The sequence below is a fragment of the Dipteris shenzhenensis genome, chromosome 18 (assembly GCF_047967505.1).
Source record: "Dipteris shenzhenensis isolate YYH24624 ecotype China chromosome 18, Dip_SZ_1.0, whole genome shotgun sequence".
Classification (NCBI taxonomy): domain Eukaryota; kingdom Viridiplantae; phylum Streptophyta; class Polypodiopsida; order Gleicheniales; family Dipteridaceae; genus Dipteris; species Dipteris shenzhenensis.
The window spans coordinates 29,116,254-29,131,854 of NC_141613.1; the positions used below are offsets into that span (position 1 = coordinate 29,116,254).

The 15,601-nt window shown below is 46.2% G+C and overlaps 1 protein-coding gene across 1 annotated transcript in view; it reads right to left on the minus strand.

Moving 5' to 3' along the window:
- LOC147891068 (GDSL esterase/lipase 7-like) overlaps positions 1 to 15,601 on the minus strand; it is a 129,671-nt gene that overhangs the window by 62,211 nt on the left and 51,859 nt on the right. Inside the window, exon 5 of the mRNA XM_087389139.1 lies at positions 13,254 to 13,509. Within this exon, the coding sequence (XP_087245265.1) occupies positions 13,254 to 13,509 (256 nt within the window). The remainder of the gene's footprint in view (positions 1 to 13,253; positions 13,510 to 15,601) is intronic.

Here is a 15,601-nt window from a genome sequence, read left to right on the forward strand (position 1 = left end):
GAAGTTGGACAGAGGGTGGAAAGAGAAGGTGTTTATAAGAGAGAGGTAGAACTTCGACAGAGGGTGGAAAGAGAAGGGTTTTGTAAGAGGGAGGTGGAGAGTTGGACATAGGGTGGAAAGAGAAGGTTTTTGTAAGAGAGAGGTAGGGGTTGGACAGGAGGTGGAAAGAGAAGGTGTTTGTAAGAGAGAGGTAGAACTTGGACAGAGGGTGGAAAGAGAAGAGTTTTGTAAGAGAGAGGTAGAAGTTGGACAGAGGGTGGAAAGAGAAGGTGTTTGTAAGAGAGAGGTAGAACTTGGACAGAGGGTGGAAAGAGAAGAGTTTTGTAAGAGAGAAGTAGAAGTTGGACAGAGGGTGAAAAGAGAAGGGTTTTATAAGAGAGAGGTAGAACTTGGACAGAGGGTGGAAAGAGAAGGGTTTTGTACGAGAGAGGTAGAAGTTGGACAGAGGGTGGAAAGAGAAGGTGTTTGTAAGAGAGAGGTAGAACTTGGACAGAGGGTGGAAAGAGAAGAGTTTTGTAAGAGAGAGGTAGAAGTTGGACAGAGGGTGGAAAGAGAAAGGTTTCGTAAGAGAGAGGTAGAACTTGGATAGAGGGTGGAAAGAGAAGGGTTTTGTAAGAGAGAGGTAGAAGTTGGACAGAAGGTAGAAGGAGAAGGAGTTTGTAAAACAGGATGAAAACGGGAGGCCGTAGTTAGAGAGAGAAAGTGACACAGAGTGAAAAAGGGAGGCCGCATTTAAAGGGTGGTCATTTAGAGAGAGATAGTGGCACCACGCTTAGAGAGAGAAAGTGGCTCGGGGTGAAAAATGGAGGGCTCACTTAGAGAGAGAAAGTGACACTCGGGTGGAAAGAGGACCCATTTAGAGAGAGAAATTGGCACCAAGGGGAGAGAGGAGGAGCCATGTAGAGAGAGAAAGTGGCACTAGGGGCAGAGAGGAGGACCCTTGTAGAAAGAGAAAGTGGCCCTCACTCAGAGGGAGAAGATGTCACCAGGAAGGAGAAGGACTAGGAGGGTGTTTTCTCATTGATCATGGTACCTCTTGATGTGTGACCCATTCACTGGTGTAGGTAGGAGTCTGCCTTCCAAAGTAGCCAAGTAGACTCCGCCACTTGGGATAAGCTTGGCAATGAAAAATGGACCTGTCCAACCAGTCACAAACTTAGGTTTGTGTTTGAGAAACTTACTGGAATACAAGAGTACTAAATCTCCGACTTTGAAATTTCTTTTTGTGAGGTTCCGGTCATGCCAAGCTTTTTGTCGCTTCTGCCAAACTTCTTGAGCGAAAACTGCTTCACGTCGATGCTCTGCCAGTGCTTCCAAATCCCACAAGTGTTCCATTGTGCAGGCTTCAAAGTTGTCATTTTTGTCTGGAAGAATCATGTGAGTGTCAAGATGAAATTCATAAGGCATAACGGCCTCCAGTCCATAGACCAGCTCGAAGGGTGAATACCCAGTACTCGCCTTGTAAGCAGTTCGATAGGCGAATAAAGCAACTGAAAGTATGTCGTCCCAATCGGCTAAAGAATTTAGGCAAAGTCGATGCACGATCCCGCACATTGTGCGATTTGAGCTCTCAGCTAGACCATTGGCACGTGGGTAATAGGGAGATGAAAATTTGTGAACTATTTGTAGCAGGTGAACTAGTGCAGCAATGGTGTCATTTAGGAAGTGAGACCCTCTATCACTCATCAACTCAACAAGACAACCAAACCGAGAGATGATCTGGTCATATAGAAATGTGGCTACTACCTGGGCTGTACAGTTCTTGACTGCCTTGGCTTCGACCCATTTGGTTCCATAGTCGGCGGCAAGCAGAGCATACTTGTTCCCTCGGCGTGTGGCAGGAGAGATGGGTCCAATGAAATCCAATCCCCAACGATAGAAGGGAGGCACTGGAGTGAATGGTTTGAGAGGGAGGTACTCACGCCTTGTAGGCTTGGGGCCCGCTCGTTGACATGAATCACATCTGGTCACATGAACATGGCAGTCGCGGAAGAGCTTGGGCCACCAGAACCCTGCTCGCATGATCTTCCAAGCAGTAGCATCTGAGGCCATATGCCCTCCACCTATGCCAGCATGTGCCTCTTTAAGAATGGATTGTGTCTCGTGCGGAAGCACACACCGTCTCAAGATCTGATCCTTCCCGAGCTTGTACAATTGACCTGCAATCAACTTAAAAGGAGCAGCTTGAAGGATCCGTTTGCGTTTCTCTGTTGGAGTTAATCTTGGAGGGAAGCCACCTGTAGACAAGAGGTGTACTATGTTGGCATACCATGGTGGGAAGCAATCCACCGCAAATAGGCATTCATCAGGTAGTGCCGTTATTCCGAACAAGCCCGCATCGGGTAAGTCATCGGTGATACCACTGGCTGGTTCCCCGGAATGTAACCTGGACAAGTGGTCTGCAGGTTGATGCAGTCTCCCAGCCCTCACCACAATGTCGAATTCAAATTCTTGAAAAAGAAGAATCCATCTGCTTATCCGGCCACCAAGAGTAGGCTTATTCAATAAATACTTAAGATCTTGATGATCAGTGATGATCACAAACTTGTTGCCCAAGAGGTAGTGACGATACTTGGTCATGGCATAAACCATGCCGAGGCCCTCCCTTTCTGTGGTACTGTAATTGCGTTCTGCTCCATTGAGTTGTCGACTCACAAAGTAGATCGGCAAATCAATCTTGGTATCCTGGTTAGGTTGAGCTAGCATAGCACCTACTGCCCACCCACTAGCATCCACATGGACATGAAAAATTACATCCCAATCGGGCTGCCTGAGGATGGGGGCCTTCACGAGGCGATGCTTCAGATCATCAAAGGCTAGTTGTTGTGGGGTGGCCCAAACAAACGACCGGTCTTGATGTAGGAGTTATGTCAGTGCAATAGCAATGTCGGCATAGAAACGTATGAACCTTCGGTAATATCCTACATGCCCTAAGAAGGACTTCACCTCTTTGGGTGTACGAGGGATGGGCAATGAGATGATCACCTCTACCTTTGCGGGATCCGTGGTCATGCCCTCAGCAGAAACAATATGACCAAGGAGAACACCTCGGAGTGCCAGAAAGAAACATTTGTCAGGGTTCAAACACAAGCGCACTTCTCTGCACTTATCAAAGACCCATCTCAACTTATGTAGATGATCATTTTGTATGGCTGGATCAAGATGGGAGGCCGATTTACCATTAAAAACAGAGAAGTCATTTAGAAATACCTCAAGAAACTTGCCGATATTCTCTTGAAAGAGTTTGGTTACAAGTCGTTGAAAGGTTGCCGGGGCATTACATAGTCCAAAGGGCATCATTCGGTAGGCGTATGTTCCCCATTGAGTGACAAAGGTAGTCTTGGGCTGATCCTGTTCTTTCACTCGGACTTGGTTGTACCTGCTATATCCATCCATGAATGAGTATAAAGCATGTCCTGCCACTGTCTCCAACACTCTATCTGTGAAGGGAAGGGGGAACCTATCACGTCGTGTTGCAGCATTCAAACTCCGATAGTCAACACATATTCTAAGTTTGCCGGTCTCTCTTTTGGGTACAATGACAACTCCGCTGACCCAATCGGAGTAATCCACTGGGTAGATTAATCCTGCTTGCTCCATTTTCTGTATATCTGTTTCGACTACCTTGCCGTAGTTGGGATTCATGCGGTATGGACCTTTAATCACAGGGGCTGCATCTGGATATAAGTCGATGCTATGCTCCATGAAATCAGCGGGCACCCCCTTCAGATCCTTGTAGGACCAAGCAAAGACATCCACAAATTCTTTAAAAAGGTCGGTGACTGCAGCTAGAAGATAGTCATGTTCCCAGACCCAAGTGGCTAACTTCAAATGCCTGGGTTGGTCCTCATTTCCAATGTTAAGATACCGCCAGTTCCATGCCTCATCAACAAGGGCAATGCATTGGGATGTTGAGGTACTTGGTTCACCCATTCTCACTCCTGTATGTGCTGGAGTATCTTCAAGGGAAAAGTCCCCCTCCACTTCTCTCAACCAAGATGAGGGGTAAGTAACAGGGGGGTTCTCCAGCATTGACTGAGATGTAGAATCAGTAGATGTTGCAGATGTTGTATGCCCTCGATGCCTCGGTGACTGTTTCAGCATGCCCCGGTAAGGTAAGCCTTCCACCTCATAAGTGGTTTCCGGAAGGTCTTGAATTGAGGGGTGGTCGGCTTCTGATAAGAAAAGGTCAAGCAAAGTGAGATCGGCCATGTCCTCACCTCTGTATCCGGTATGCACCCTAGGTCCGCCCAAGACCTCAAGCTGTTGGTGGTGATTCTCCTCAAGTTCAGCAATGTCTATGTCACTTTCTTCTAAATCACTTTCACCATTAGTCTCGTCTTCATTAGTGTTTCTGTCTTCTGTATGACCATCATTGCACTCACCAGTACCATGGTTGTACACCGTAGTACCATGGTTGTGCACCGTAATACCATGATTGTACTCTGGAGTACCATTGGTGGGTTGTGCAGTACTAGCCTGGTCCACCGTAGATCCTTCATTGTATCCTATAGTATTGTCACCATCATCTTGACCAATGTCCTCCATGTCGGCCACTGGACGATCCTCAATGTTTACTACAGTACCATCATTGTCCTCAGTACGATCCGTGGTGTCCACTGTAGTACCCCTAGTGACCATTCTCTTATACATGTGTGGACTATTGCAAAGTCCAAAGGGCATCCTTTTGTAAACTAGTTCAGCCAAACCCTGTCGTTCTGGGTGGATTTCTGATACTGCAAGTAGGTGTTCTTCTTGATCTTCTTGTTGGCATAGTTCCACCATGTTGACCGCTAAGGAGCCCAGGGCTCCCATCCAATCCAAAATGACAGCCTCCTCGTCCTCTTGATCAGCCCGATCCAACAAGTAGATCAAACTTTCAAATCCTTCTAGGGTTGTCTCCTCATTGATATCTTGGTCACCACCCCTGGGCCAGTCCCCACAGGCCCAATGCTCCTGAGGAGGAGAATGACCTCGGTGGGGGAACACTTGTCGAACTCATTGGTGCTGAGGTCTCCGGTGCTGACTCTGAGTCACCCTTACATTTGTCACCTTTTGTATGTGACCGTGTCACAGCGCCCAACACTGCGCCAATCAAATGGGGATTGTTGCCCTCCCTCGCCACTACTACATCAACCATATTCACTTGGGATGCGGGTTCCACTCTTCTATTGGGACAATCTCTTGTAGTGGTCGTTTGTGTTGCACTGTGTACAAGAGGGTCCCCCGAACGGTTGTGCACAATCATCTTGGTAGTGGCCGTACTCGCCACATCTGTAACACATGATGGGTCTTCTAAAGTTTGTACCTCTGCCTGCACCTCCGCGTCCACCTCGGAAACCACCCCTTCGACCGCGTTGATAAGAGGGTCCATAGCCACCTCCTGACATAGGTGGTTGGTACGGGGCATAGTATGGCTGAGGATAGAAATAAGGGGAACCAATTGAATTGGGAGCAGGAGCTTGGAGCAAAGGGGGAGTCGGAAGCAATGGAGGTGGCATGACAGGAGGAGGAGGTGGCTCAGATGCTCGTGCAAGAGGGGGAGCAGGAGATACTTCTGCTGGACCAGAAGTTATGGGTAGCGTTCTGTTGACTGCAGCAACTAGAGGTTCCCCCGAGGTATACTCTGAAAGAAGCTTCCTTAATCCTTTGAGGTACCTACACTCAGAGGCATCATGTCCATGGATCTCACAAAATGTACAAAATGAGGTAGAAGTAGGTACCTTTCTCTTGGAGGGGCACTCCCAGTAACCATGGTTAGAACCCTTGCATTCGGTGCACCAAAGGCCACTTCGAATTTGGGCCTCAAAGGACGATTGGCCATCCACCTTTATTCTATCTTTCAGGCCTTCTTTGATTTCTTCTAACTCCTTCTTGAGTTGCTGCCATGCGGATGATCCCTCCTCTCTTGGGAGTTGGGTGGTCGTATTCGTTGATGAGGCAAAGCTTAACTGTGACCGTTCCATCTTGACAGCTTCTTTTAGGAAGTCTTGAAGTGAGGCATGTTCAGGGAGTTTATCCACCAACCTTATAGCAATGGAAGGGGGTAGTGCTTTCAAAAACCATCCCTTCATGACAGCATCATTAGGTGGCACAGACATCTTTGCCGCCAAGACCCTCATCCTTGTGTACATCTCAGAGATGCTTTCTCCAGGCTTCATGGTGTCAGTGGATAACTCTTGGACAATCATGTGTTCGAATTTTTCCAACTTGAAAGTACGTAAGAATTCCTCCCTTAGGTCTGTCCACGTCTGGAAGTGGTCCGGAGGAAATTGACTGTACCATACATCCGCGGCATCCTCCAATGACGAGGGAAAGTTGTGAAGGAACGCATGCTCATTCTCCACACCTTTAGCTCTACATGCTGTGAGGAACTTCCTCACATGAGCTTCCGCATCCTCATGGAGGTGGCCTTTGAACTTTTGAGTCTTCACGTGGACCTTGTTGAGTAGCTCAAGAAGTCTAGCTCTGTCTTGAGGACTGAGAACGGCCATCCCCACCCGAGAGGTTGGAGAAGATGCAAGAGTTGGAGGGAGTCCCGATGGGGCTGTAATGAGTGTTGGTGTTCCCAAGGAGGAGACCACCCCGACAACTCCTCCTGTGGAGGACCACAATGGGGAAGTCACTACTGATGTAGTCATAGAGGAAGTGTACCTAGATGGTAGCGTGTAAGTGGGGGGTCTCGGTGTTGCAGAGGGAAAGGGTGAGAACATGGAAGATGTGGGGGTGAAAGAGGATGGGAGAGCATTTGGGAAAGAGAGGGACGGAGCTGAAGTCATGGATGAGTAGGCAGAAGGGAAGGAAGGAGGTGGTGGAAAAGGCAACATCGGTGTGGATGGAAAGGGAGATGAAACCATCATGGTAGGTAAAGGCATGGCTGGAGCAAAAGTATCCCCCAATGGGATAGATGTAGAAGAAGGATTAGCTAGGAGCCCAGAGCTAGGCATAACAGATGGCTACTGCTCCAATGGGCTCACTTTGTGCTCGAGTTGAGGGCTTCGCAAACTTACGTCGCACATAATGCTTCTTGTACCTAGTTTGGTCTGCCGGAAGTCTTTTCTCCACTCTCCTCAAGTACCTCCTAGTTCTCTCACTAGCTCCTTCAAAGGTTTCAGAACTACTCGGCATAAGACCTCTCTCTAGGACCCTGGATCACCACTTCACTCGTGCTACTCAATACCAGCAGTGTCCCACCATGATCGCCATAAACTGTTTGAGGGGAGGGGTTCCTATCCTTCCGGAGGTGTTACCGGAGGCCAAAGGCCACTGGCATGAGAAGCATGAGTTTTGCAATGCTCTAATGCAATGGATCGTGCAGAGCGCACCGTGCAGTAGTGTGCGAGTGTCGTATGCTATACTGCAGTGAACGACGACGTACGAGTGCGTACGAGTGCACTATGCTAAATGACAATCACCGGTGAACACAACATAAGCAAAATAAGAAAATCCTACACTGGTGAACAATCCCCATATCAGGCAGAGACAAGAGAGATGAGAAAGTGACCGAGTTGGCCAAAGTACATATCACTGGATGTGTCCCCAGGTCACAAGTCGCAAGTCACAAGAATGCACAGGTCTATCCCCATCGTAGACAGAGGGTATACACAAGTCTCTCCACACTCTCTCCTTGGCGAGCTCGTAGCTCTAGCCTCTATCTCTCCTCACTCTCCTCTCTTTCGCTCCCGTGCCGAATGCCGAATGCCCCTTTTTCTCTCTCTCCCTTCTCCTTCATCCTCATCCCCGCCTTGGAGGGTCCCTTCTTCGCTGAGAATCCCCCCCTTTCTTCCCATTGGTCATCCTCTTATCTCCTTAGCTGTTGAGGATAGCCGTTGCGCCGCTAGCTCTCTTGATGGCTACGGCGACTTCTTGACTCCCTGACTCGCCAGCCTGATGGTGTAAATTCTCCATGTGCAGGTGAGCTAGTTCACCGCACCACTGCACCACTGTATCACTGAACCACTGTGTAAATATAAATACTCCTGACTGCTCCATGTGCTAAGCTCACTCTCCATGTGCCCAGCTCTTGATGAGATCACTTTGGACACGATACTCCTAGTTGACCTGTGGTTGACATGTGTCGACCTGTGGTTGACAGCCTCGGATTGTACTCCTGGATGAACCCGTGTGATCGCGTGGCTAACTTGTGTTGACACATGGTCAACATGTGGTCAACAGATGTCGTCCTGTGGTCAACGCCTGTCGACAGGTGGTCGTGTGATAAGGTAACAAGAGCCCTGCTCTCTGCAGGATGTACCACTTACTCCCTTTAGAGCTTCTCATGTTTCAGTGGACACCCCTTGGGAGATTTTGGCTAGCATTTCCCCTTGGCACATTTGGAGAGCCAGATGTACTGAGGCCTTGGATGGCACCCAGATACACCCATCATAGGTGTTCATGGGTATTTGGACTGACACAGTTCACACTTTGATAGCCATATGGGCTAGCATGCAGGGCCCTTCACGGGCAGCCTCTTCTAGAAGGACTATATTTCTTTGAGTTTGGAGGGGTTCTCCCTTTTTCTCGGAGGTTTCTACCAGATTGAGATGGCACTATCAGCCTCAATCCTTTCTTTTTGGCTCTTGAGCTCTTCGTGCATTGCATGATGTATCCCGTATGGAGCTTGCTCTAACGGTTTTTCTTTAATACTTAATAGAAGTCTCTTTTTGCCCAAAAAAAAAACCGTTGGAACAAAGAATTTCCGATCGCTTCTTCAGATACTACAGAGGCTCTTGCCTCCACCAGCAGATGGAAACCCAGGTCTACACCAACACATGGAAAGACAAAGCCATTCAAGCCTCTCAGGTAACAAGCTTGGTCATACAAAGGCCTGATGCTACCAGAAGCTTGCCAAATAGCAAACTAAGGACCATGCCAATTGGGTTGCAACCGCCATGAGTGACGATGAAGATGACGACCCTCCGACACAAGTTCATGCTCTTGCTGCTGAAATCCGACATCTCTCTTTCTCTCCAGAGAACGATGGAGATGATGATCCATATATTTTCTAAGCATGTTTTATTTGGGTACTCTGCCCTGGTATGTTTCCCAAAAATGAATGCAATCATGTGTGTTAAGTCAATAAAAGTCCTCTGCCTTGGATAGTCCTCCTAAAATGATGTATTGCTTTTATATTTATGAAGTGTGGCTCCGTGTCCCTACTAAGTCCCTGGAGCCAGGAGGGGGATGTATTGTGGGAGCCATGTATTAGCTTTGATAGATCTATTTATCTGCCTGGCATGTGAGTTCTAGGATGTTGGTGCATTGGTCTCCTACACCTCTGAGTTGGTCATGCATCCATGCATGATGAGCCTCTGAGCCATGCTAGGTAAGCCTTTGAGTCTATACCATGCTCACTAGCCTCTGAGCCATGCTCACTTGCCTCTAAGTTAGCATGGAAGCCATGTCTAGTTCTAGACCATCATTGCACAATTCGATGATTGTCATTGTTATGTTCTGTTCTTAGTTCCATTCCAATAGTCACTCACCTTTCCCCCATTGGGGGGTGTTAGGAAATGGAGTCAAGATGAGTCGGTTTGGTGTGGTCTAGTGTGTCCTATGGATGCCACATGTCACATTGGGAGTAATCCCATATGCATTGGTGTTCAGATGTGTGTGTGTGCTCTTATATAAGAGCTGTACTTGTCTAGTGTCAAATCAATCAAGTATCAAGCCTACAAGCTCTTTGGTCTACATGTGAGTATTTTCATTTTGTTCAATGCTCTTTCTATTTCATTTCCATTTCATTATGTCTATCTTTAAGTATTATTATCTTTCTCCCTAGCCTACCCTCTCTCTCTCCCTCTCCACCATGCATCTTCAGATATACAATCAAATAACCTAGTATAGGGGTCATGCACCCATGGGGGGGGGGGGGGGGGGATTAGAGTGGTTTAATTAAGGAGTGTGAGACTCAATGTAAATAGGACCTTAAGAAGTATGTGGAGGATGAGCGTTGGCAAGAGATTTCTCTAGAGAGAGTGGGGTGATCAAAGAGGCTTGACGTGGTGGTGCTTGCGTTCAGTTTTTAAAAAAAATACAGATATGCAGCTTTTGGAGATCGTTTGCTCTTCCTCCTTGACCCTTGCTTGCATCCCGCGCATGAAGCACGTGCAGAACATAGATAAATAATTGGGCTTTCAATACGGACAGAACTGCAAGCTCGAAGCAAAGGCTAGAATAGTATGGGCTGTAGCAGCAGCTCAGCTTGCAGTCGGGACAAAAAATGGCCAAGAAAAGGCATCGGACCAGCTGGAATAGCATAGGCAGCAGCTCATGTTGCAATCGGGGCAGATGGCGGCATTCTTGAGGCATGAATAGTTGTAGCAATAGTACTCTTTAAGTAGGTTGTTTTTTAAAAAACGGGCTCCAAATGAGGTCATTTTTAGGGCGACCACTAGTAGAAACGTCTCCACAACAGTAAGCAACTATTTCCTTCACAAAAACGCCCCCAAAACAGCAAAAACGAGCTGCCTTTGAGCAAAAAACGTGCTGCTTTTGAGCAAAAAACGAGCTGTCTTTTCCTCTACAAAGACGCAACTAACGCCGCCCACAAGAATGGTGACCAAGTTACTCCAAATCTAAGCACAAATCTACAGCAAACTCAAAGCTGATGGCACAACAAAATCCGCAGCAAATCACGCAGTGGCTCCATCTCCACGAATCAATCCGCAGCTCATGGAGAGGCTAAGAGTGAAGGAAGAAGGGCTACCTTCAAAGGAAAAAGAGGGAGAATATCTCCTCTCTCTTGGCCTCCCTCACCTCAATCCCTTGGAAGAGCAAGGAGCAAGAGGAAAAGGACTAGGAGAAGGAAGGATGGAGGAAGAAAGAAACGGAAGATGAAGGATGGCTTTGATACCGCATGAAGGAACATGGTGGAGAGGGAGAGGGAGAGGGAGAGAGAGAGGGTAGGCTAGGGAGAGAGAAGATAATAGTCAAATGGAAACACAATGAAAGTGAAAGGAAATGGAAATGAGCAATAGACCAAAATGGAAAGACTCACAATTATAAGCTTGATGTAGATTCCTTGACGTGTGTTGATGTGACGCACAAGTACAATCATATATAGGATAGACACCCACTAGAATACCAAAGTGTATATGGGATATCTCCCAATATGACACGTGGCACTCACACATAAGACTCTACTAGAACTCCTAGTAGAACACACTAAAACACACTCAACTTGACTTCATGTTCTAACATGCTTCATCGTTTCATGATGATATCTAGGCCCCAACTCAAATCACATTTCTTGGGGTTCATGGAGGAAAAGGCTCTACGGAGGTGTCCCCATAAAATACTTTTGAGTGGCATCCCAGAAAGTGTGAAAGGATTGATGCAGAGCACTAAGAGAAGAGCTCTTCTTTTGATACACGGTTAGTTAACTTGTAGGAAATTAGACGAACGATCCTTGCACTATTGTCTCATCCAAGGCAGCCTCATAACAGCATAACAATGCAAGACCACATGCGATCTTATGATGCCCATGATTCAATCCTACTAAGTAGTTCTTCTCGGAGTACTTTGCAAGGTTAGGTGGCACCTTCAGCTGTAATCTTCTTTTGAGCTTTGGTCAAGGAGTTTCTTTCATATTTAATAGAAGTCTTTTCTTTGTATAAAAAAAAGTCACTAAGTCACAGCTCTTTCACATGCTTCAAAGGCACTAAGATATCCACTAGGACCCTAGACAAGTGCATAGAGATCTCAGTTCACGACGGTTGATACCTGAACTTTTCTTCAAGACCAACACATATGTAGTTCTTCTTTCTTCATCAATTCAATTCTTATTAGATTCTTATGCTTGTGCTAGGCTAGGCACCTCTAAGTCCCTTGCAAGTGGGGTTTGATTCCGTGATGTATTTTTTGATGATCTCATAGGACTCATTGCCCATTTGCAGACATTAATAAATGTTTCTTTATCCTCCCTTGAATAAAATACAAGGGTAGACTATGGAATCACTAGTAGATGGATCAGTTTCAAATGGCATAGGCATTATAAGCAGCGATATTGGTGTCAAACAAGGATCCCCCCTCTCTGCAGCTTTGTTTTTCCTTTTTCTTGATGAACAAGATGAGCGGATGAGGACATTGTGTGTTGCATGGGTATAGATAAGCGGCTACAAGATTACTACTGCATACAGATGATATAGTTTTATTCACAAGCACTGAAGGTACATGACAAGAATGAAAGGATTGAATATTGGGGGATAGACTTATGAGACCTCCCTGCTGTGAAAAACACTACCATCATAGCAACTTGTAACACAAAAATTCAGAGACGTGACTTGGAATAAACCGATGGAGAAGATAGCCTTCCACAAAAGGAAAATTAATCCAATGTCTATACAAAGACAAGAGGGGATATCTCTGCCTTCAAGAGATCTCTAATATGCAAACTAAGCACCAGCTCTCATGAGCTAGAAGTGGAAACAATCAGATGGAAAGATGTATAAAAATGAATGAATTTGTAAATGTGCCAGTAGGAGACATTGAGGATGAGGGCCTTCTCATATGCTTGACAAATGCAAACGAAGAACATGCTCTGAGCCTCAGATGGAAACAGGCAGTTCAGAGGATCCACCAAGAAAGAACAAAGTTTGAAAAATATGATCATTGGGAGACATTAAGATTCAACATACCTTCTCCTATGCCAGACATATAAGGAACAAAAGATGGAGGCTGTGAATCTGCATAGCCTCTTTAAGCAGTGATAAGTCAAATTTTCCATGCAAGGAAAGGGGCAAATATCAAATAGGCATAGAAGGAGGAGGGTAGATGGCAGCAGTGGGAAGAAACGGGAGAGAGATCATGATTAGGAAAAATGAGAAAGGCATTAAGCCTAGGGAAAGTGAGAGGGTTGACATAGGAAATTTTGACTTCTCAGATGAGACAGGACCTCTTCAGTATGGAATCAAGCATGGAACTATCTTAATCAACCATGGTTTTATCTATTCAAGTATGGAATTAAGCATGCAGCTGTTTGATGAAGTGTTTCATCAAAGGAAGAGGTTGTAACTGTGTTTGTGGAAGGGTTTACACATGAGATGTTTCACGGATTCAATAGCAAACCAATTTTGCTAAGGAATATACCTAAGGAAATAGCAGCATCCAATGTCACAAATATGAACGTTAAATAATTTTTAACATAACATAAGAAAGTTGGAGATTTTGCCTCCTTCATTACCTTTACTATCGTTAAAAAAGCAGAATAATTCAGAAAATAATGCAGAAAATCAAATATAATGTACACGCACCGTAAGATGAAGCATGAATAACAATGTCATAGAATCCATCAAATATATTACAGAATATGATATTTGAATCAGGAAATTCTGCACGAAGCTCTGCTGTTAATAAGGCAAGGCCAAGATTATATTCCTTTACAATAGAGTTGATATCTGAAATACAGTCTCCAGAAGAGCTGTTGTATGCATATAGAAAGTTGGGAGCACATCCCAAGGGTCCGATGCCCACGAGAACAACCTTTTTTATTCCACCACCAATTAAGAACTGTTCCACCATTAACAGATTTGAATCTCTCTCTCTCTCTCTCTCTCTCTCTCTCTCTCTCTCTTTCTCTCTCTCTCTCTCTCAAAATGTACTACCAGGTCAAATGATGTTTTTGGAAGAATCTGTTTCTCACAATAAAACTTCAAAACATAGGAAAAAAAATCTTCTGATTCTTCTTTCATATGTTCTTTAGACTTTTAATCTCTCTCTCTCTCTCTCTCTCTCTCTCTCTCTCTCTGGTACAAAGATGGGGAGGAATGGATGGAGAAGGCCGCTGATACACCAGAAGACTCATAGGAAAAATGAAGCTGTAAGAACAGCCGCTGAAGCTCCCCCTCACTCTCCCCTCCCCCTACTCCTTAGCTCCCTAGCTGCTGAAGCTACCGAAGAGCTGTGGAAGCTCCCCGAAACTCTCCCCACCCTAGCTCCCTCGCTCCTCCCCCTCCCAGCCACACAGCCCCCGCCTCCCTCTCTCCTTCACCCGCCTCCCTCTAGCTGCCTGAAATGGCTCCTTTGCTGCTGTCCCTCTTCTCCTGGCATTTGTGACTGACTGGCCTGCTTCAAAATGATTTATGCCAGCTCCAAATCGCAACACATTTGCTGGCATTCACAGCCTGCAAATTGCATTTCAGAGGCCTGTTTCATAATGACCCTTCAGCTCCATTTTCCGCCTCATCAACCGCTACTTTGGTCCAGGAAATTGCGCTTTCTCCAAGCTGTTCTCTATTTCGTTTTTGTCAGCTACAAGGTACAGCTGCAAGAACAAGGTTAACAGCAGCATTTCTAGCTTCTAGAAAGGCGCCTTCAACAGTTTCTTAATCAAGTTATCTTCAGCAAGGTCCAGCTCCAAGAAGATTCCATTTCGAGCTTCAAAATTGAGGTTTCTAAACAGGCTTCAGCCCCAAGGTGGTTTAATTCAAGAGTGCAGCTAGTGTAAGCCCAACCCCTCCCTGCCCATTCTCCTCTCAGCCTCTCTCTCTTCTAGCCTCTCTCAGCCCTCCCTGCCCAATCTCTTCTCAGCCTCTCCCTCTTAGCCTCTCTCCCTTCTAGCTTCAATCTCCTCTCAGCCCCTCCCAGCCCCTATCCCTTCTCAGCCTCTCCTCTCATCCTCTCCCTTTCTCAGCCCCTTACTCTCCCTCTCTCAGCCTCTTCCTGCCCTGTAGCTCCCCCTTAGGATCCGTGCTACCTTCTCCCCCTTTTTCCAGCCTCTTCAAATGAAGGATCTTTATCGTTGTTGTAGGCCTTGTGGAGGACGGAGTAGGAGAGGACCAGGAGGAGAGTGCCATATGGCATAGAAGGAGTCATCCCCCATATGCTCGGTTGTGGAGAGACCTTTTGGATGTGACCATACTTGTATTTGAAGGAGACCTTTGTTTTGGGAAAGGGGATCTTCATTTGAGGCTTATCTGTTTCATTAGTTGGCATTCTTTTCTTTTAGTCATTCGTGATTTCAGGTTCCCTTCCCTAGGGCCTAGGACAGTTTGGCAATCTTGTTGGGGAGGGGTTGAGCTCTTACTCACCCTCCCTAGATGTTGTAGACAGCCTCGTGCATCTCTATGTTATCCTCTTCTTTTCCCATTTGTACAACCTTATCCTTCTCTCATTATTCACTAGAGCTCTCTATTCCCACCCACTTGGTGCTTATCCTTCTTTCTCTCCTCTCCCTTTCCCTCTCTTCTGCATGATCCTTCCTCCTCCTTGAAGCCTAGAAATGGTGGCAAGCCTAGTTGGGGATGTTATATAGACGGGTGGGAAAGAGAAGCCTCGCTTGGTTCGGTTAATGCAAAGGGGATGTTGGGGCAATGAAGAAAAGGGAAGAAGGTGGAAAGGAGGCAAGGGAGCTAGAAGGAAGGAAGCATAACTTGAAATAGACATGAAAGGAAACAGAAAGGGAAAGAAATGCAAGAACCAAAGGAAATCACGTACATGACCAAAAGCTCCACTTGAGTTGATTAATGTGACAAGTGAAAGCACAACACTCACATAGAGTGGACACACACACTCAAGTACCATATGTATATGGGATAACTCCCAAGATGCCACATGGCACTCTCTCACACAAAGAAGCATGAACTAGTTCCTAGTACACACT